We start from the raw sequence: 21,601 nt of genomic DNA on the forward strand, positions 1-21,601 counted from the left end.
AACAAGATTACTAAAACACTTCTGTTTTCAAGAGGTTGCATCTTTTTCTTCTAGAAACCTAAACCAGCTGTATTGCAAGTTGAATAGCTTTTTTCAATGAAACTGAGGTGATGTGTATGAGAATGGACTGCTAGACTACTGACACTAATTTTAAATGCAGCTCAATGCAATTTTTGTCTCTATTTTTAGGGGGAAGCCATCACAAGTTGTAATATTTTTAGTACTATTTGCCAAAATGTCTTGTATATACTTTATTATAAAATAGCAATTTTGTAGTTCAAAAATCTACTTAAATGCAATAAATTAAGTTTATACATTTCAGTGGAAGAGTCTTTCAGAATGTTGTGGGTTTCATGAGAGCTTGTTCTCCAAAAACTTGTTTGAAGAAGGTGACATGTTCTTCACAGTGCTCACCTGGGGGGGGCAAAATAAAAACATCATCTTCAAAACTCAATCTGAGAAGCAAGATTGTGAAATTTCACTTACCTCAGTTTATCAGTAGTAATTCTTATCTTTAATGCCTTTAAGTAAAGGAGCTTAACAATTTTTTTTATAGCAGTGGAATACTGAGGTATATCCAGTCCTGTGACAAGTATACACTATTCTTGTGGTGAAGCAGATATCTGGTCTAGCTCCTGTATGTAACCACCAGATTCATATCCATGAGAGTTCTTTACTGTCAAGATACAAGATCTTTGGAGTGGGATTCTGGGCCTATAGACTCTGGTGCAAGCAGTTTAGCTTGGTTTTTAAAGTGAGAGGAACTGTAGTATAAGAGAGGCCTGGAATGTTTGTAATCTGTGGAAACTGAGAACTGAACTCAAAGGTTTCTTGATTCAGCAGTTCCTGGCTTCAGGAGAAAAAGCACTAATCTAAACTAAGCAGTGCAAGCCAAACAGGTCAGCTTAATCAGCAAGTTCCTGTTTGACTCAGTCTCTTTTACTCCTGGGTGCAGTATGCAAAGGGGTAAAACAAGTTAGCTTTGGAACTATGTTGAAAGTGAAGCCTAAAATACAGGCCAGAATGCACCACAAGTTTTATCTTGTCATACAGACTCAGCTGGAACAGAAGTGAAACAAGTTTTAGTTCTGTTTGCACTAGTGCATGTCTTACTCTTAAGGTAAGTAAAGTATTGCTTACCTGGCGTGAAACTAGGGTTTCCTCGTAACCGCTGATTTCTTTGTTCAAAGAATCTGAATATAGTATAGAAAAGCATGTCATCTTCTGCTTGTTTTGCTGCGTCAAGGAATTTGCGAGCTGAAATGCTGTCGTGTCCTCCAATACCCCTGATGAATCTCAAGGCAGCCAAAACTTGGTGTTTGGACAACAGAACTTCCACTATTTCATCATTTGCTGTGGAAAGTCTCTGTGAAGTCAATCACAGCTGTAAGACTATGCTTCTAACAAATGACTGAGATGCTAACTAGTCACTTCAAGCTTGGTCAGGTAAGGTGTTTGACAAGTCTAACCTCCATGTGAAATGGAGTTACTATAGTCTGAAATGCTTACTTTTAACATGTCCAGAGAGAGCTGATGTGCAGGAGGGTAAATGCTTTCCAGGGACAGTAACAGACAAGCCTAGGGCAAAAGTAGAAAGAATCTTAAAATTCTGAAGACTTCCCACCTCCATTGCAAGCTGCTTCAATAAGCTAGTCTTACATACCAAAGGCTTTGAGTCACTGAGCACATGGTACTGCAGAAACTGATGGAGCATGTAGAACAAGTTGTGTTGAACAAGGGTTTTGATGACCAGCTCATACAAGTAGTGCTGTGAAGGCAGAAAGACAACCATGAAAGGTGTGTCTCAATACCCATTTTTACAAGCTAGAAGGTAGTATTGTATAGGACTTGGGCATGTGACCAAGACTGGTCTATAATTCCCTGTAGTTTCATGGAGTGAGGTGGTACACTTGGCATGTAAGTATTTTTACCTGAACTGCAATCTGGAACTGGTTAAGAGAGCGAATGTATTCCATCAAGACTGCTATAGTGAACTTGTGAGGTGCTTCCTGGAGAAGGAAAAAGTGTTAGGTGGAACTTGCATACAACCCTGTAAGAATGGGCATCAAAATACCCTGATCCTGACAATAAAGCCTTCTGTAGGCTATTTCAAGCAGTCGACTTAAGTTTGCTACCAAACTAGCACTTAACATGAACTTACCTTTTTCTCTGTAAATACAGATAAAACATGTGTGTACATGTCAGACTGGTCAATAACTGCTTGAGTGCGGACTGGACGTTTCAGGAGTGGATTACTTCTACTCAGGCCTGCTTCGACTACCTAGAAGAAAGTCTTTTTAAAAGAAAGTTGTAGTGGTGTTGTACAACTTTAGTCAGTCTTATCTGTTCAGAGACTTGTCTTCCCCTGGGAACATAATTATAAACATGTTTTATTACTGAGCAAACTCACATCTGTGGTCATGTTATTGGATGTGTTCTGTTCAGTGGGGGCTTTTGCATTAAATTTAAAACTGCTTTTAAAAGTAACATAAATGTAGCTGCTGTTATATGCCTCAAAGCCAGGAGATGAATCAAACTTACTATGTTGACACAAGCACTAGGCTTTAGAAGGATTTTTTTGTATGTGGCTGTACTATGTGAGTTAGTGCTTGAACTTTGTATTTTAACAGAAGTAATTCAGAGATGCATCAGGGCTATATGTGTTGTGCAGTGCCATGAAATCAGTGGTTTGGAAACCATTTTGATAGTTAAGGGGTTCCAAGTTGCTTTCTTGAGCTTCTACTCTTTCTGCTTTCAAGTGCTGGTGTATGTTACTTGTCATGCTGGAGATGAGCTATGCAGCACCTGCCACAGCACATGCTAAGGGGGTGTCTTGGTGCACCTTTCACAGTAGGCTGCCTACTGTGAGCCTGAGGCAGCCAGGACCGTGGGGTTGGCCTGAATTTCCTAATTCTTTTTGAGCTCTGTCTTTTTTTTTTTTTTGTCTTTTCTCCTGTCTTTCCAAGCAGGTATTTTCCCTTCACCATGACAGAACCTGCAATGCAAATAGGATGATGCTGTCTTTGTAAGCCACTGTGGCTAACATAGTTTACCATAGTATAGCTTTGCTCAGCTTCCAAGTACTTCTTATATTCGTGATTCAGTTTGTCAAAAACAGTTGCAATCACAGATAGTGATCCCCTTTCTGGCTCACTGAGCACTGAAAAGATAAAAAAAAAAAAGAACTATGAGAAGAAATAACTAGGGGCTTAATGTTGCCTTTTTCAAAAGGTGATCTCTAACCTTTAAAGACACACTTTCAGTCATGTCAGATGTGGGGAGGGGAGTGAAGGAGTTGAATTATTTTATACAGTTAAGTAATTCCCTTAGACTACCCTTGGTCACCATTCTAAGCAAGTGACATTTTACATGACCAAGCTAGCTTCAGAGGTGCTCTCAGTTCTAAGAACAGTCCTGCTAACTTGTGTGAGCATTTATGAATAAGCAGTATTGGACTTTCAAGATAAAGAAAAGAAGGTGAACTTACTTTGAGAACATACAGCTAGGATAACCATTTTGCATTCTTTCCTTTGGAGAAGGAAATCCATTAGTTTTCCTTTATCTAGCAAGAGGTTAACTACAGGTTCAAGTTTCACTTGAAGACTCCAGAGGTAACCTTGATTTGAAAGGGTAAAACAAGTGAATTGCCTTATACAGAGCACAACCTAGACATCCAACTTTTCCCACCTTAAATGAGAACTTATTTGCCTTTTCTAGTCCAACAGTAGCATTACCCTTGAAAAGTTGTAGTAAAAGATAGGGCCACCCTGTGCACTGAAGGTATAAACAAGCCCCCCTTTGACAGTGAGTGTGTAGTAGACTCCAGCAGCTCACCACTTACCTTCACTTGCACTTATGATAATATCAGGTTGAAAGACAATCCAAGAAGAAGAATCTAAATGTTAAAGTTCTAACATCCATATTAACATTGATTCTAAACTTCCTACCAAAGCCATATTACTGTACTGAAGCAGATCCCCATTAACATACTTTCATTTACTGTCACAAGGTCTTGAACCACATTCTTGGACTGGTATCTTCTATTTCATGGTGTACCTATTCAGTAATTTCATACATGCATCTCAGATCACCAAGAAATATGGTATTGTGTCATACTAGATTTCTGTATTTACAACTCTATGAAAGCATTACAGTTTCTACAGCGTACTACTTTTTGTCTTGAAGTAACTATGCATAATCAGCTAAACCAGGTCTTAATGGGTCAGGGTAACAAATGCTAGCTTCTTCCCTGCTTGGTACACAGAATGAGGCTTCAGTAAGACTCTTACACTTGTAGAGTATTTAAAGGATACAGAGTTTACATGGAACAGGAGACTGACTCGTCACAGAGGCTGGACCTGCAGAAAAATTAATATCAGGTGAAGAATCGTAGTGCTCTGGCAGCTCCCCTACACTAAGCAAAATACAAACTACAATCTTACACTGAAAAGACAAGTATGGATTGTAACATGTTCCTACAGCATGCAGGCAAAAATGATACACCCACTTGTGTAGCCAGATCATCCACAAAGAATCTGACACTGTGACAAGACAAATCCTTCAATTCTTCTGTTTTTCAACCAAGCAAAATCATGCATGCAGAAGTATTCCATCTCTAGTACTATAATTCTAAATACATTGACTCCATTTACTGTATTTCTATGTAATCATTTTAGTGTCTTAAAAAGCAAGACAGTTTTGTCCTTTCTGATCCTAACCTTTAATACAAACCTCCACCTGCAGATTCATCAGTCATAGGTGCAAATCATTCCTATAGAAGCATCTTTCTCTTCTATAAATAGAACCACACTGCTTTGCTATGTGCTACTGGAACTATGCTTAGACTATTTCTAGCTAATTCCAGCTTGAGGGTAATTTATCTGCTACACTTCTAGGACAGGAGAACAGAAGGATAATCCAAGCAGAAGAATCTAAGGGTTGAAGTCCTAACATTGATCTTAGCATTGCTTCTAAACTAGTCCTAAACTTGATTCCAAGCTTGGATTGATCCTTCAGCCTCTTTATATGACTTAAGTCATGACTGTTTTAACTTCCTAAGCCAGAAAAGCATGAAGTGCTTTTGAGTGGACACACAAGCTTTTACAGCTGTGGCCAAAAAAACCAACCAAACAACTCTGAAGTGTAAAAGCAAAGTCCTATGGGAAGTATGCGCCTCAAACAGCAGCTCTTACTGTTCTGTAGTAGGCACAAGTTTAGAACACAAATTTATGCTCAATGCCTTCTTTTCTCCCTCATCCTCTCCTAAACATGTATAATAGAAATGTTAGTAACCAACATCCTAAAAACTGAAGCACTTTTGTATGCCACTTTTACATTTAGATAATCCTGATGCACAGTGTTAGGATATTTACTATATAGTAGTTCTACCTGCTACAGGTATTTGATAGGGTTGTATTGATCGAGGTGGAAGTACAAACTGATGGATGGTAGTAGAGCCATCAAATTCTCCTTTTAGCTTGATGTCAAATATAACTGAAGTCTGCAATTGAGAAGAAGAAATTAGTATTCACAAATATGAATTATCTCCCCATTTACATGTATTCAGGCTGTTTTTCATATTTCTCTCTTGTGTTCTCCATTAGAATCATAAAACGGTTTGGGTTGGACAGGGTGTGCTGTGGGCAGGGACATCTTCCACTAGATCAGGCTGCACAAAGCCCCATCCAACCTGACCTTGAACAATTCCAATGATGAGGCAATTCACAGCTTCCCTGGGGAACCTGTTCCAGGGTCTCACCACCCTCACTGTAAAAAATTTTTCTTATAGTCAATGTAAATCCACCCTCCTTTGCCCCTTAACTGTCACTACAGGCCCTATAGTCCCTCTACTTGCAGTCTTGTAGACTTACAAGTCCCTCTCAGTCCATCTTCTACACCCCCTTATAAGAGATTCATGTCAAATTCACTGCTTAGTTATGGATGCTAGAAACTGCGAGGAAAACTCTGTCTCTTCCTAGGATATCCTCATACTTCTACCATTCAGTCTTGTTTAACTCAGGTCAGTAATGCTTCTACCCAGTATGGATAGCATTCTTAACCTTGCACAGTGGTAATTAGCTTCACTTTCAGTGCTAATGAAACATGACGTCAACTATTGGTATCTACCCTATTCAGTCTGATTTTGTTTTCTGTGTTTATACAGTCATGTTTAGAGCTTGACCAAAATGCTGGAGAATGCTCTGGGTTAAATGCTCATGTGTAGAATTAACATGAATTATAATTGAAACATCAACTAATCATCCTAATGAGGTAACGTGTCCCAGTTCTTGAAGCTGCCCAAGAGAAGGTAACATAGGAAGCCAAAGCCTTTCCACAAGTTAAGAGCAAGGTACCACTTTAGTTTTACCATTGATCAAGCCTTGCTACTGAGACTACAGAGAAGCAAGTTTTACTTATCCTAGAACAGTGAGGGTTGGAAGGGACCTTTAAAGGTCATCTAGTCTAACCCTCCTGCAATGAGCAGGGACATCTTCAACTAGACCAGGTTGCTCAGAGCCTCATCCAACCTGACCTTGAGTGTTTCCAGGGATGGGGCAGCTACCACCTCCCGGGGAAACCTGTGCCAGTGCCTCACCACCCTCAGTGTGCTACCATATGCATAAGATCATCTATGTTCATAGAAGGTTTTGCAGATCCAGGCCTTAAAACTAAAGGAACGTAAGTTTGTGTCACAGAAACATATCAATCAAATGTGTATGATATGAGAAGTTCCTAGGATTAATAATTTGGTATCTGATTTATCTCTACCTATTTGTGTAACGCCTTAAAAGCCTGCACAGTGCAGCTGCAGAGTATCATAGGAAACTAACAAGAAAAAAAAGTGTGTGAAAAAACAGGCATTAGCAACAGCCCTGATTAAGTGTTAGCCCAACAAGGTAAAAGGATAAACTTTGAATCTCTTATACCCTTTACAGTTTTGCTCCTGCAAATACTCTGTTTTTTGGAAAAGCTAAGCACATGCAAAAATATCTTCTAGAGCTAAGAGGCATCATTATTAAAATCTGCCCATCAACTTTTAAAAGTTAAGGCACAACACAATATAAATAAATCACACCTCAGTATCCTGGTGATGTACTACGACCAAGTTATCCACAACATTCAGTGCAAACTTTCCAGTTCTGTTCAGCTTTAAAATATGCGACTTCTTACAGGAGCCCTCTCTATGCAAATAGAGATGAGAGGAACTGGTCAGTAAGCCTGTTTAAACTAGAAAAGCAGATATCTCTTACACACACGTGAATTGCCGCTAATAATCTTCTTTCTGCTCTTACCTTGGTAAGTGATAGAGAACTACTTCTGCTCCTGTACTATTGGAAGTCCTTGAGTGATGCCTCAAATAGAGAACATAAAGCTGCCCATATCTAATGGGACAAGAGGATTAAAGCATTAGTTTCAAATAAGAGCTCTACCAGTCTGTTAAAGCCATGCATTTCATCCTAAAAGAACAGATGTGAGATTACCCAAGTCAAGTGATCAATTAATTAAAAGTGAAAGACTAAAACAGCATTCGTTAAATCACAATGCAGGGCCTATACTCGTGCAAGTTAGGCATCTAAGAACAACTCTACCAACATATCAGTTCAAAAAGTAAGCATTCTCAAGATTTCTGTACTAATCAAGAACAATTTCATGTAAGGCTTTCTCAGTTAGCTTCCCCTCCCCACCTTGCCCCATGAGCATTGTTTAAATGCTTTGTTCAAGGCAGTAACTGAAGCACTTTAAAGCAGTAGTACTGCTAAAACAAGAAACAAGTGCAACCATGTTAATGTTCTTGTCTTTTCTCGGCATCCCCAAGCCCCTATACTTTTCCAAGAAAGGCATGATTAGTTAGATACATACATTGTAGCCATAGCAATATCTCTTTCAGAAAGGCTGAGCTTGGAGGACTTGGGTGCTGCCGGTAACTCGATTTCAAATTTGGATAGTTTTGACATTGTTCCACTCTGTTAACAGCAAAAAAACCCCAAAGAAATCCCCTGTTAAGACTTGAAACAGAAAGGTCTCAAGTAACTTCCAATCAAACGCTGCATCAATAGCACCCCCACAAGGGGAAGAATGGTGATAGCTGAAAAGAAAAAAAAAGGGGTTGACTTTTTTTCCTACTGTGATCCTAAACACATCCTCCTGGTATTATAATTTTAGCAGCTTTATCATCTTGATTTTATAACATTGGCTTCAGCTAGCAAAACACTGCCATTTTAATTAAGTCAAGACAGATTTGTGTGCGGATCCCATTTACAATTGGCCTGGAGATCTCAAAGAGAAGTTCTACTTCCTTTCTCTCTTCCAGCAAACATGTGCTCCAACCCTTAAATAACTGCTTACTGGGAAGGGGAAAAATATCAGTACCTCATAGCAGTCACAGTCTCCTTTTGTTCCTGCTAACTCCAGTATCTGCCTTGTACTCAGAGCATATTCCTGCTCCTGACCAAGGTTTCCCTTCTTTTCCTATAGAATTTATATTTAAGTGAGTTTCCAAAGATTCTACTGAAATTCACTTCCCATTCTCATTAACTCATTCTTGAGTGTGAAACGTGAACGCTACAGAAATATATCCTTTCCTAGAGCTCTATTTTCAAAGATTATTTCAGTATGGTACCTTTCTCAGGAAATCTTTAAAGATTACCTTCTGAACACAAAATAAAAATTATTTAGCTTCAAGCTACAACTTGACACAAAGTGTTAAGGAGGTAGAAGCATGATCTAAGTCCTTAAAAAGAAAGCTGTGAGAGGTTCTCAACCTTGCCACCTAAAAGAATATCATTTCAGGATCCAGTACAAACCCCACATATGATCAAACTAGGAAACCCATTTGAATAAGCTTCTTTTTAATCCCTTCCCTTAGATTACCAGAGAAATCTTCCTAATCCTTTGAAAGACTCTATAGTTGTTCTCCACGTTTTTTAAATAATTTTACTGCATGATTAAATTAAAACAGATTCTAGTTTTTACTACACTTTTTCCAAGTCAAAAAGAAAAATATCTTCCCAGTAATCTGTTGTCTGCAGGGAAGAACACTACGAGAAATAAATACTGTAAACAAAGCACTCTCATGCTTGAGACAATAGTTCTTTCTTAAGTGCTACCTTTTTTCTTTCTTTTTCAAATTCATCCGCTCACATTTGGAAGGTTGTAGTTATAATCATAAGTGAAAGGCCCTTAATTTTTATTTCTTACCACACTACAGAGTGCAAATGCCCATATTAAAATTAAATAATACATACATTTAAGTGGAAAAAAAGATCTCTTGAAAGATATTTGTCAAATATTGGGTCACTTCCTCCCCCCCCCCTTTCTCAAGGTCGACCATCCAACACATACCTCTGGACAAAGCTGGACACACCTCTTTCCAAAGAGGACATAAGAAAGGGCGAATTACTTAATTTTAAGCCATCACCTAGGAAATACCTTATAGATTTTTGCTTTGTCCTTTGCTTATTGTCATATAAGGATGTGAACACATGCACCTCTTGGAGAAATACAGGAAAAGCAATAGAATATTTGAGTGAATGGGCAGCCTAAAAATATGGAAGCACACAAAATGAAAAGTGTGGAACTTATCCCTTTACCTTGAAATAGAACGGCTGCAGGACATTGCCAAGGACAGTGGTCGACAGAAGAATAACAGAGCTCTCTGGACAATACATGTACCAGTTGACATTAATACTCTGATTCTTCAGAAGTTTTAAACTTCGTTTCTCTGGTAATACCTGGAAACACCGGATATTAGCATTATAGTACCATCAGAATTCCAACAGCGTAAATGGTACTACGCAGTAGCTAGGAATGTTAAGTGAAAAACAGTTAAGTGTAAGGGCATTTACAGTGCTAGAATTAAAAATCAGAAACTCGACAATTACAGCTTAGGCCCCAATTTACTGTAGCTAAAGAAATGCACGTCAAATCCTCCTCACATTCTAATGAGCTGAAAGGTGCTGTGTCTTCCCCCTCATCCAGGTCTGGGTATAAGTTCTGTCCATAATGGACATCTAGCTTGACACAACTAGTCAAGTCTTATTAAAAAGTTATTTACAGTATTTTTTCTGCCTTTACTCCCCAGCTTCCTTAATCTTTTATTTTAAGAACTAAGACAGTATACAAATTGATTCTCTTAAAATTAAGGGCTTGCATAACTTCTCTTCAAAAACCCACTTATTTGATTTGGTCCTTTTACCTGCAGGGTTGACGACATTCATCATCCTTCTGAGGTGCCAAATGTATTTCCCCCACTCAATCAGCAGGAAATAATGCTGCTTTTTCAGTTACTTTCTTTAGTACTAGTTATTAGTAACAGTAATGTGAAACACCATGTGTTAGCTCCAGGACTGGAACTATTAGGAGGTGCACAACTCTGGAGGAGGTTCATAACACCCCTCACCATGAATGTCACAAAGGGCTATTTACTAATTAGATTTCTTCAAAATCATATGCAAAGGTAACACAGAGGAACTCAGACGATGGGATCAACATAGGAGAAAGCTGCGAATGTGCAGAAGGGTGTCACTATCTAGTCAATTATTTGTTCTTGGCTGCATTTTAAGCATGCACACATCTTCCTCAATGCTGATTTGTTTTGCATGAAGATTTCACATTAGATTTAGATTCTCATTTACATACAAGCCAAGAGCATCTATTAATCTAGAGTTCTCAAGGCTTAATTCAGTACTCCTTTATACAAGGTCTTTGTTAGCTGAGCTAAATAACCTGTTAATGATAAATTGCCTCTGCCTCAAAAATGTATTCTTCTCAAAGAAAAATAATTGTAGTCTGCAAACTAAACTGCAAAATTTCTTTTTTTAATAGTGCACTTTCTCAATTAGAGAGCTAGAAGAAAGGAATTAAAAGATACTGTCACAAATTTACATTTTCAAATCTCTAGATATGTCCTACAGGAGTTATTTGTATTACCTGGTAGAATTCAATTCCTTGATCTGTGATGAAGACAATTTCTGTAGAACTTGTCCAGCAGAATCCTAGAATATTGGCATTCTTTGTCTTTTAACAAACAAGCAAACAAACACTCTTTTACTTGGAAAAAATAACTATTCGGATAAGCTAATGTTACTAAATGAGGAACATGAGATCAAAGGCAATTTAGTTATCCAATCACTGGAGTTAATGCTTTTGGTCAGTAGACACCCAGCACGCATCAGGTACTTTAGTAAAGACTCCCAAAACTATGTATGAACACAACTACTGTATAACCTGAATTTTTGGCAGCATGTAATATTTACAAGTTTATTATACAGTCAAATTTTCTCTTCCCCCTGAATACAGCCAAGTTCTTCTGGTTCAAATCATACTGCCAATTCCACCAATTCCTGAAAAGACAGTTCCTTCTATGGACGGAAATCAAGAACTAAGTGGAGATATTTGCCATGACTTCACTCAGAACACTACCATAAATGCTTTGCTACAACAGTTTACTCAGACACATAATCCTAAGTAATGAAGCAGAGAGTACTTCAGCTTTAAATCTACAGGAATAAAGGGATCTGTGCAAATCAGATTTTAAAAATTTACTTTAGTATTCTATTACTCCAAAATGTAATTTATCTTAGTTAAAAGTTCCAAAGTTCCAAACAATGATGGTGGTACTTGTTTCTGGTAAAACAATCATTAAAAAACTAGAAAGGTTGTTTAAAAATACCAAACATAGTCTGCAAACTAGTAATAGCTTACTATCACTGATCAGTGAAATTAGGGTAAAACACCCACATTAACATACCTGGCATTAGTATACTTAGGGTCTGCTGGTTTTGCAGCACTAAAAATCATCAGCACGTTTCTCTTCTCCTTCCCATACCTTGACATTTGATGTCCCTACAGCACTTCCAGTCCTTTCTAGGAAAGTGACTGGACCAGGAAGTTTTTTTATGGTATTGTTAATATCTGTTAATTTACCTCAATTCAGATAGACAGTAGTGATTACATATCCCATTTACCTTCCAAAACACTAACATGAAGTATCTCAATTAGTTCTGTTGTAGAGTACAGGACACCAGCCTAACTAACTATAGAGTTTCACTTAAGCATATAAGCTTTGGACATTTAACTTACCTTACATTCCTGTGTATATTCTAGCTGAGGGCTATCTGGAATAAAATTCAAAAAATCCTGCAAAAACCACCCATGAAGTGTGTTAGCAATTATGAAGCACAGACAAGATACATACAAAGGTACAAGAGAATAGATATTAGTTTAGCAAATTATTTTGGATGAGATATATAGAAGAAAATCTTGACTTACTATATTCCACTTCATCCCTGCCAGGGAATTCCTTATAGGAGTTGGCTCCCCCCTGACTTTTTCTTAAATTATGACACTAGCAAGACAACAATGTTGTTTGCTCAGCCTCTCAGGGTCATAGAGGAATTTTCACTACAGCTGTTGTTAGCCACCAGACCTCTTGAATATTTGTCTCAAAGGCTTCTACTCTGGTACTGTAAGTAGATTTCCAGCTCCAATTCCCTATCTGCAGGGTGTAGGTTTCTTACCACACTCTTCAAAGTTCTCTGTACAGCCAGTATCTTGTTCCCCAAGGAAAACTTGATGCACTTCACTTCTCCTTTGTCTTCCATCCTATACAGGAAGAAAAAGAAGTTACAGAAGTATCATCTAAAATAGTTTCTTATGGAAATTTGTAATACACCCTTAAAAAGACAATGGGGGCAGGGGCAATGGAAGCATAACAGAAATGCTTTTGAATACAACTTATGAGTGTTGCCGGACAATTACAGGATTCAAAATTCAGACTGGAAGATAATGGAAGTTCATTCTTCAGAAGTCCTGAACACATCTGTTACAGAAACATGGCTAAGGTTGCACAAATTAGCACCTGAAGTTACTACAAATGCTCAGCTCTGTTGGCCTATGATGCCAAATTGGAAGACTGGGGGGCTATTCAAACTTGTGTTCTCAGTTCTGTCCCAGTGAGTCTAGAGGTCTGTGACACTCATCAACATCCTGCAATCAGCTCCTTTACCTCCAGAACTACTGATAATTGACACAAGCCTACTCGCTTCCCCATTAGAACACATCTTCTAGAAGAATTTCTGATGTTAAAGGGGAAGTATGTTTTCACGCCATTTCACAACAAAAATAAAAAAATGTATTCTTACCACACAATTGGCATGAATAAGGTAGTTCTACTTCCAGTATGCATTATTACGTCCAGACAAAGACAGAGCTAGATAGTCAAGCAGGAAAATTGTGGAACTCCTGAAGTTCACTGAGTATTTTCAGCTCCCTCAGGATTTGTGGCAAGGGTAGTCAAATAAAGTCGAATAAAAATAGCAACTTTCAGGACAGGCCCCATGTAATACCTGACAGGTCACAGTAAACATGCTTTGACTACAGATTGCTTCATCCATATCTGGATTGAAGTAACCTTCAAGGAAGTATTCTTTTGCTTACATATGGACAGTAGAACGCAAAGAGCCACTGCTCCTAACAGAGGCATATATAAAATAGTTTCCTAAAGATAAAGTAGTTTCATTGAAAGTACTGTCGTCAAATTCCGCAAAAAAATATTTCAACAAGAAATAGAAGATATAAAAGAAGACAATTGAGATTAAACAAGAAACAATGCAAGAAACCTACCTGTAGGAAACACTGTGCTTGAATCACAGGCATGAAATTCAGAAATTACAGTTCTCTACACATTTAACTTTACTTCATTTTGGTTTATTTCCTAAACCGCATCCTTGGATAAGTCACTGCTGTTGTACAAATCACAAGTTCGAATGTCCATACTCTACTACATATATAGCGTGTTTTATTAAAACATTTCTGTTTAAGAAAAAGCCACAGCCTAGTAACTTCTTTCTCCTCCAGAAGACTATACATTCGCAAGGACAAAGCACATCATCTTAATTGCAAGATTGGTTGGCAACGATGAAGTTGTGCTAAGAAGCCCAAAGGCAATTAAAGGGGACTTCAGAGCACTGGGGCGACTGATGGATGGAGCAGGAGCACAGGTAGTGTTTTCCTCAATCCATTCAGTTACAGGGAGGAATGCTGAAAGGAACATGAAAGCACACTTGGTCAACACATGGCTCAGGGGCTGGTGCTGCTGGCAGAATTTTGGGGTTTTTGACCACGAGGCAGTTTACATGGCACTGGGCCTCCTGGCAGCAGGTGGAGTGCAACTGTCTCAAAGGGAGAAAAGGATTCTAGCTTACAAGCTGGCAGGCCTTATCGAGAGGGCTTTAAACTAGATTTGAAGGGGGAAGGGGATGAAACCAGGCTCACTAGAGATGAGCCTAGGGGTGGCATGCCGGAGTTGGGCGTGAAATTGATAGCTCAGCTCAAGTGCATCTACACCAATGCACACAGCATGGGCAGCAAACAGGAGGAGCTGGAAGCCATTGTGCAGCGGGACAGCTATGATGTAGTTGCCATTACAGAAACATGGTGGGATGCTTCTCATGACTGGAGTGCTGCAATGGATGGCTATAAGCTCTTCAGAAGGGAGAGGCATGGAAGGAGAGGTGGTGGGGTGGCTCTGTATGTTAGGGAGTGTTTTTATTGTATAGAAATCAACGATTGTGAAGACCAAGTAGAGTGCTTATGGGTAAGGATGAGGGGGAAGGCCAACGAGGCAGATATCCTGCTGGGAGTCTGTTATAGACCACCCAACCAGGATGAAGAGGCAGATGAAACATTCTATAAGTGACTGGCAGAAGTCTCACATTCTCTGGCCCTTGTTCTTGTAGGGCACTTCAATCTATAAGACATCTGCTGGAAGTATAACACCACAGAGAGGAAACAGTCTAGGAGGTTCCTAGAGTGTGTGAAGGATAACTTCCTGAAACAGCTGGTGAGTGAGCCCCTCAGGGGAGGTGCCTTGCTTGACCTGCTGTTTACAAACAGAGAAGGACTTGTGGGAGATGTGATGGTCAGAGGCCATTTCAGGCTTAGCAACCACCACATGATAGAATTCTCAATTCTGAGTGAAGTAAGAAGAGGGGTCAGCAAAACTGCTACCATGGACTTCTGGAGGGCAGACTTCATCCTGTTCAGGTCACTGGTTGAGAGAGTCCCTTGGGAGACTGTCCTGAAGGGCAAAAGGGTCAAGAAAAGCTGGACATTCTTTAAAAAGGAAATGTTAAAGGCCCAGCAGGTGGTCCCCATGTGCTGTAAGACGAGCTGGCGGGGAAGGTGACCAGCCTGGCTGAACAGGGAGATTTGGCTGGGACTCAGGGAAAAGAGGAGAGTTTATCACCTCTGGAGGAAGCGGAAGGCAACTCAAGAAGAGGATCTTGAAAGGCGAAAGCCCAGCTAGAGCTCAATCTGGCCACGGTCGTAAAGGATAACCAAATATATTTGTAAAAGCATTTTAACAACAAGAAGAGAGGCAAGGAGAATCTCCAACCCTTACTGGATATGGCGGGGAACACTGTCACCAAGGATGAGGACAAGGCTGAGGTACTTAATGCCTTCTTTGCCTCAGTCTTTAATAGCCAGTCCAGGTATCCGGAGGGTATTCAGTCCCCTGAGCTGGAAGACAGGGATGGAGAGCACAATAAACTCCTCATAATCCAGCAGGAAACAGTTAAGGACCTGTTTAAGCCACCTGGACACCCACAAGTTTATGGGGCCTGATGGGATCCACCCAAGAGTACTAAGAGAGCTGGCAGAGGAGCTTGCCAAGCCACTCTCCATCATTTATCAGCAGTACTGGTTAACAGGGGAGGTCCCAGGTGACTGGAGGCTTGCCAATGTGATGCCCATCTACAAGAAAGGCCAGAAGGAGGATCCTGGGAACTACAGGCCTGTCAGCCTGACCTCCATACCAGGGAAGATTATGGAGCAATTCATCTTGAGGGTGCTCACAGGGCATGTGAAGGACAATCAAGGAATCAGGCCCAGCCAGCACGGGTTCATGAAAGACAGGTCCTGCTTGACCAACCTGATCTCCTTCTATGACCAGGTAACCCGCCTAGTGGATGAGGGAAAGGCTGTGGATGTTGTCTAAAAAAGCTTTTAGTAAAGCTTTTGACAGCATCTCCCACAGCATTCTCCTAGAGAAACTGGTGGCTCGTGGCTTAGACAGGTGTACTTTTTGCTAGGTAAAGAGCTGGATGGCCAAGCTCAAGAGAGTCATTACCGGCCACCAGGTGGATTTAACGCCATTCACAAGCGGTGTTCCTCAGGGCTCAGTTTGGGGCCAGTCTTGTTCAACGTCTTTATTGATGACCTGGATGAGGGGATCGAGTGCTCCCTCAGTAAGTTTGCACATGACACCCAGTTGGGTGGGAGTGTGGATCTGCTGGAGGGTAGGAGGGCTCTGGACAGGCTGGATCGATGGGCTGAGGTCAACTGTATGAGGTTTAATAAGGCCAAGTGCAGGGTCCTGCACTTTGGTCACAGCAACCCCATGCAACGCTACAGGCTTGGGGAGGAGTGGCTGGAGAACTGCCTGGCAGAAAAGGACCTGGGGGTGCTGGTTGACAGCCGGCTGAACAGGAGCCGGCAGTGTGCCCAGGTGGCCAAGGCGGCCAACAGCGTCCTGGCCTGTATAAGAAATAGTGTGGCCAGCAGGAGTAGGGAAGTGATCATGCCCCTGTACTCAGCACTGGTGAGGCTGCACCTCAAATCCTGTGTTCAGTTTTGGGCCCCTCACTACAAGAAGGATGTTGAGGTGCTGGAGCATGTCCAGAGAAGGGCAACAAAGCTGGTGAGGGGTCTGGAGAACAAGTCTTATGAGGAGCGGCTGAGGGACCTGGGGCTGTTCCGTCTGGAGAAGAGGAGGCTGAGGGGAGACCTCATCGCTCCCTCTACAACTGCCTGAAAGGGGGTTGTGACGACGAGGGTGTTGGTCTCTTCTCCCAAGTAAATAATGATAGGATGAGAAGAAATGGGGTCAAGTTGCGCCAGGGGAGGTTTAGATTAGATATTAGAAAAAATTTCTTCACCGAGAGAGTGGTAAGGCATCGGAACAGGCTGCCCAGGGAGGTGGTGGAGTCACCATCTCTGGAAGTGTTCAAAAAACGTGTGGACGTGGTGCTTCGGGACATGGCTTAGGGGGCATGGTGGTGTTGGGTTAATGGTTGGACTTGATGGTCTTGAAGGTCTTTTCCAACCTTAATGATTCTGTGATTATGTCTAAGAACAAAATCAAAAGATGATCACAATGACTTACTTTTATGCATGAATTACAGTATATACAGTATATACCACATAATTTTAAGACTGCAGAGTTCTATCCCAAGGCAACAATGATGAAGGTGTCTTACCTGAAGGAAATGGGATTTCTATCTTCCAAACCTTTAACAACAACTCCTGTAGCTCCTCCAGATCGAACAGCAAAAACCTATTAAAAAAGAGTTTTGAACATATTTGTAGCTTACTCAAAATCATAATGTTAACAAACTTTCTTTTCTATAGGCCACACCTTTAATTTTTTGACTAGACACAATTTTTGTTGTTACACAGATCTGCCAGCTCATACTGAGATTCAGCAAATAATAAATTCCTTCCTCTGCAGCTCCAAGTTTAATCGGAGTTTGGAGTTGACAGGTTTACAATGGTACTGTAATAGTCTTCTAGGCATATTCTGAACTCTTGGGCAAGTGAAAACAGTAAAAGTCTGTATAAGTGTTTCTCTTTTTTTTTTTTTAAATATATTCCTATTTTCCTAAGTCAGGTACTAGTAAAAGTGTCCGAGACATCAGGGCATTGTTTAAAACAAAATCAGCTTGGGGATTGAGAAGCAGCGCAACTCAGTGACCCAGAAGCTTCATCTTGTCTGAACATGTTCATAGATAGGAATAGTTTAAGAGTAATCTGCACTTTTGCCTGTACCTATGAAGTTTCAGCTGACTTGCACTAGCAACTTTAAGAATTCCTTTAGCACAACTGCCCATACATATATATATATTTATATATATAAAACCTGCGACAGCTAGACAACTTGTTGAGCTGGAACAAGGTAACATTAAAAAAAGTCCCGCTGTTACAAACTTTAACTGGCTTAGAAAAAGAAAGTCAGGCAGATGCCTTATTTGTACTTGTATGTGTAGAAGCACTACATGCAGAGATCTGGTCTCTGAAAACAGATACATTGTTTTGTGATATTAGCCATACTACTGGTGCCATATGCTCATGCAGGAATACAGGTTGTCAAGACTATAAACCACAAGCAAGTCCACAGCCTTACTAGAATGATACTTAAACTACTTTTAATATTGATATAGATAGAAAATGAAGGCAAAACTCTCTTAATCTTTTTGAGATGAGAAGATAGCAAGGACAGATCTCTCAGAAGGCTGTTCATATGGGAAACTGTCATTGAAATGCTGGTTACAAATGGTTTAGAGAGACATTGGAAATTAAACAATTTTTGGAGTAGCAAGAAAACACGGAGAATTGAATTTACCAGTTGAAAATAAGCTTCTTTCAGGTGAGCTCTTAACAATCTGTTTCTGGGTAGTTATATCACATCCACACTATGATATAGCGTCTCCTGACAGACATGTTTAAGTAATCTTATTTAAACTGGCCCTCAAAATGTAAGTAAAGGATTACAGTTTATAAAGAGAAAGGACACCAATAATTCCGAACAGAGTGCAATAGCAAGAAACACATCCCAGAAACACTCCCTCCTCTCCAAATATGCCACTGATTGTGTTCACACCGCACATGGCAAACCATGGCATTTATATGGGGCAGAAAGCTTGAACATTTCAATTCTGTGAACACTGAGGTCACAAAATGGTTACAGGAATTGGACAGCTGAATGTATCCACGTCTATATAAGTCTCATAGAAGACTCTGGATCTTTCAGCTATACTGAGCTGAATACCCAGAAGCCCATATGGATGTTACAGAGAAACACAACTGAAAGAACTATAAAGGCAAGAAATGAAAAGCAAAGCATCCACTCCAGTCTGAGACACAAGTAAAGCTACAAATATTAATTTTTATGAATATACAGAACTTCAGGAATTGAAAAGAGAAAAAAAAATCAGGGAAATTAAGCTAACGGAGAAGTGACAAAGTTTGTGAGTAATGTTAGGTCATTGGGAATAGAAAGAAAAAGTGCTGACTGAAAAAATCGAGAAAGACCTTGCAGCAGTGAGATTAGAGGCAGGTGAAATTCAACCTAATAAATCTATGTGGATACATTTGAGAAAAAAAAAAAAATTGCTAAGATGACAGGTTCCCAGCCAGCCACCAGCAGCAAGACCTCACACCGCAGCAGTTCCACGTAAGGGGAACGACAAGCCTCATGCTCAGCAGCAGGGGAAAGAGGAGGAAATCAAACCCAGGCATGGGAGCCTCCAGATCCCCTCTTCCCGCAGAGAGGCAACGGAGCGGCCGCGGGAGAGGCTGAGGCAACAGGCCCAAAGCCGCGAGCCCAGCCTGCAGAGTCGTGCGAGGCACGGAGGGGCGGCCGGGATCCGCCACCTCTCCCCGGGCGCCCACCAGGGCAGGCTGGGGGCTCGGCATCGACGCACGGCTGCGGTTCTCCCTCAAACACCCCCGGGCGAAGGCGAGGGCCAGGTCCTGAGGAGACGATCCGTCGGTCGACAAACGCCGCCCGGCAGCCTGTCGGGACAGGGGAGCGCGGCCTCCCGCCGCCTCCGCGGGGAGGGCCCGCCGCCGCACGCACCTGCTTGTTGGCCTCGTCGAAGAAGACGCAGTTGACGGGGTTGGCCTTCTCGAAGTGCACGGGCCGCGCGCACAGCGCCAGGTAACAGCCGCCCTCCCCGGCTCTCGCCCTCCCTTCTTTTTTTTCTTCTTTTTCTTCTTCTTCTTCTTCCCCACCTCCTCCTCCTCCCGGCGCCTCTTCCTCCCCCGGTAGCGGCGGCTCGCAGCTCATGGCGGCGGCTTAAGCAGCGACGCAAATCACCCGGCGCTAAACGGTCCCCAGCGAACCCACCCCGCCTCCCGGCCACCCGCTTCCTGTTTACACTCCCCTCACACGTGACGCGGGACCGGCCTGCCTTAAAGGCGCAGGGCGCCGAGGTGCCGGCGGGCGGGGAGCGCGCGGCTGACCGTTGCGGCCAAGCTGGCAGGGTTGAAAGGACCCCGCCCCGCCCTCGGGCGCGCGCCTCTCCTCACAGGCGGTGGCCGCCCCGCCTACCCCGCCGTTCTCTTTACGGCTGCGGTTGGCCTCCGGCGGGTGGGGCTTTTGCCCCCTCTCCCCGGCCCTCACCGCTTACCGCCCACGGGCAGGGCGGCACTCTGTGACCGCCGGAGTTTCTCCGCCCGCGCCACCGGGCCTTCCTTGTGCCTCGCCGCGCCCTCGGGCGGTGCCGGGCCCGCCGCCCCTTCACTTCCCTCGCCTCGCGTTTCAGGCCGCGGCATCGAGCCTCGCCCGGCCTAGCGTCGGGACCCGGATCTCCTCTGGAGAGACACCGAAGCGCACCTCGGGCGGTGGCCGGCAGGACAGGCCGCCTCGAGCCCGCCTGGCTACTGGCCCCCGCCGGGACAACCGGCCCCTTGCCGGGCAGCCATACCGCCCTGCGCTGCGCTGCCAGGCTGAACCCCTTCCGGTACCCGGGCAGGGGCCCTGCGGTGAAGAACCGGTCGCTCTGCGAACCTCCTGGGAGGCAAACACCTACAGCCGAGACATGTCATGCAGGAGAGAAGTACGCTCGGCCCAACCTCTTACAGTGCTTTCTAAAAAAACCCCACCAAAACCAATCAAGCAAAAACTCATAAACAACCCACAAAACTTTTTTTTTGGGGGGGGTGGGGAGGAAGGAACCAGGTGCTTCACAGCTGTGCCTTAATTTGTCTGCACTTCACTGAATCATGACTGAACGTGTGTCACACGATGCTGCTTTGTGCATGAAACTGCTTTTTAGTAGCAACAGTTATAAAATAGATCAAAAAGGGAAATTAAACTTATACTCTGAAAACGGACCTTATTTCAGGAACAATCTCAGTAAAGAACTATTGAAGGCTGGGTTGCTTCTCAGCATTTATGCTTTTTATTTCATATTTTAGTTCAGACAATGAACTAGCAAAGTTGGGAGTTTCTTTTGGTTGATGCTCTGGCTGCCTTAGTTCACTAGTTGCAAAACCTACAGTGTAATTTGGAAATTGTGTGAGAATGTCATCAGTTACATATTTGCTTATTGACCATCAAGTTCAGAAAGGGAAATAAAGGAAATTTAGAAAAAAAGGGGGGGAGGGCAAGGAAGACAGAGATGATACCAAATTAAAAATTTTCAGATTAGACCGAAGTGGTGCAACTTAGTACAGGAGAAATACAAATTTAATTACCAGATACTAACACAGTATCACAGAAACAACTGGTTGCTGACCTGCAACTCAGTCCAACTGCAGTAATTTCACATTGGACTAGAGAAACTGTAAGTCACAGGTAGGAATTACAAGCAGCTCTGTTCTGCAGAACCCTCCTGCGTGATCAAACAATTCCATGTTAGCTAGAGAGGACAAGTATTTCCAGAGTACCTTAAAGTTTAGAATTTTTGACAAAATAAAAACTTCATTGCATATAAGCCAGAAGTTTAATGAATCCAAGGTCAAAGTTGAAGAAATTCTACTGATGTTTAATCTTCTGTGACTTCCCTACAGGACAGCAAGTACTTTCTATAATTGC

The 21,601-nt window shown here is 41.9% G+C and overlaps 1 protein-coding gene across 2 annotated transcripts; it reads right to left on the reverse strand.

The window, feature by feature from the left end:
• Nucleotides 1-278: 278 nt before the first annotated feature.
• Nucleotides 279-20,427, reverse strand: RMC1 (regulator of MON1-CCZ1). 2 transcript variants are annotated; one of them, XM_082014585.1, is made up of 20 exons: nt 19,640-20,427; nt 17,262-17,338; nt 12,519-12,603; nt 12,082-12,138; nt 10,930-11,016; nt 9,591-9,731; nt 7,861-7,964; nt 7,293-7,382; nt 7,076-7,181; nt 5,389-5,500; nt 4,314-4,358; nt 3,842-3,895; nt 3,488-3,616; nt 3,054-3,160; nt 2,162-2,281; nt 1,932-2,009; nt 1,664-1,768; nt 1,510-1,578; nt 1,141-1,366; nt 279-414 (listed from the first exon to the last, which is right to left on the reverse strand). In XM_082014585.1, exons 1-20 carry the CDS (start codon nt 19,847-19,849, stop codon nt 335-337), a joined length of 2,082 nt encoding a protein of 693 aa, XP_081870711.1. In that variant the 5' UTR covers nt 19,850-20,427; the 3' UTR covers nt 279-334. The 2 variants fall into 2 exon arrangements, with proteins under 2 accessions (XP_081870711.1, XP_081870712.1); XM_082014586.1 differs by lacking the exons at nt 10,930-11,016; nt 12,082-12,138.
• Nucleotides 20,428-21,601: the final 1,174 nt, after the last annotated feature.

Source organism: Phaethon aethereus (assembly GCF_964289735.1).
Source record: "Phaethon aethereus genome assembly, chromosome: 2".
Taxonomy (NCBI): domain Eukaryota; kingdom Metazoa; phylum Chordata; class Aves; order Phaethontiformes; family Phaethontidae; genus Phaethon; species Phaethon aethereus.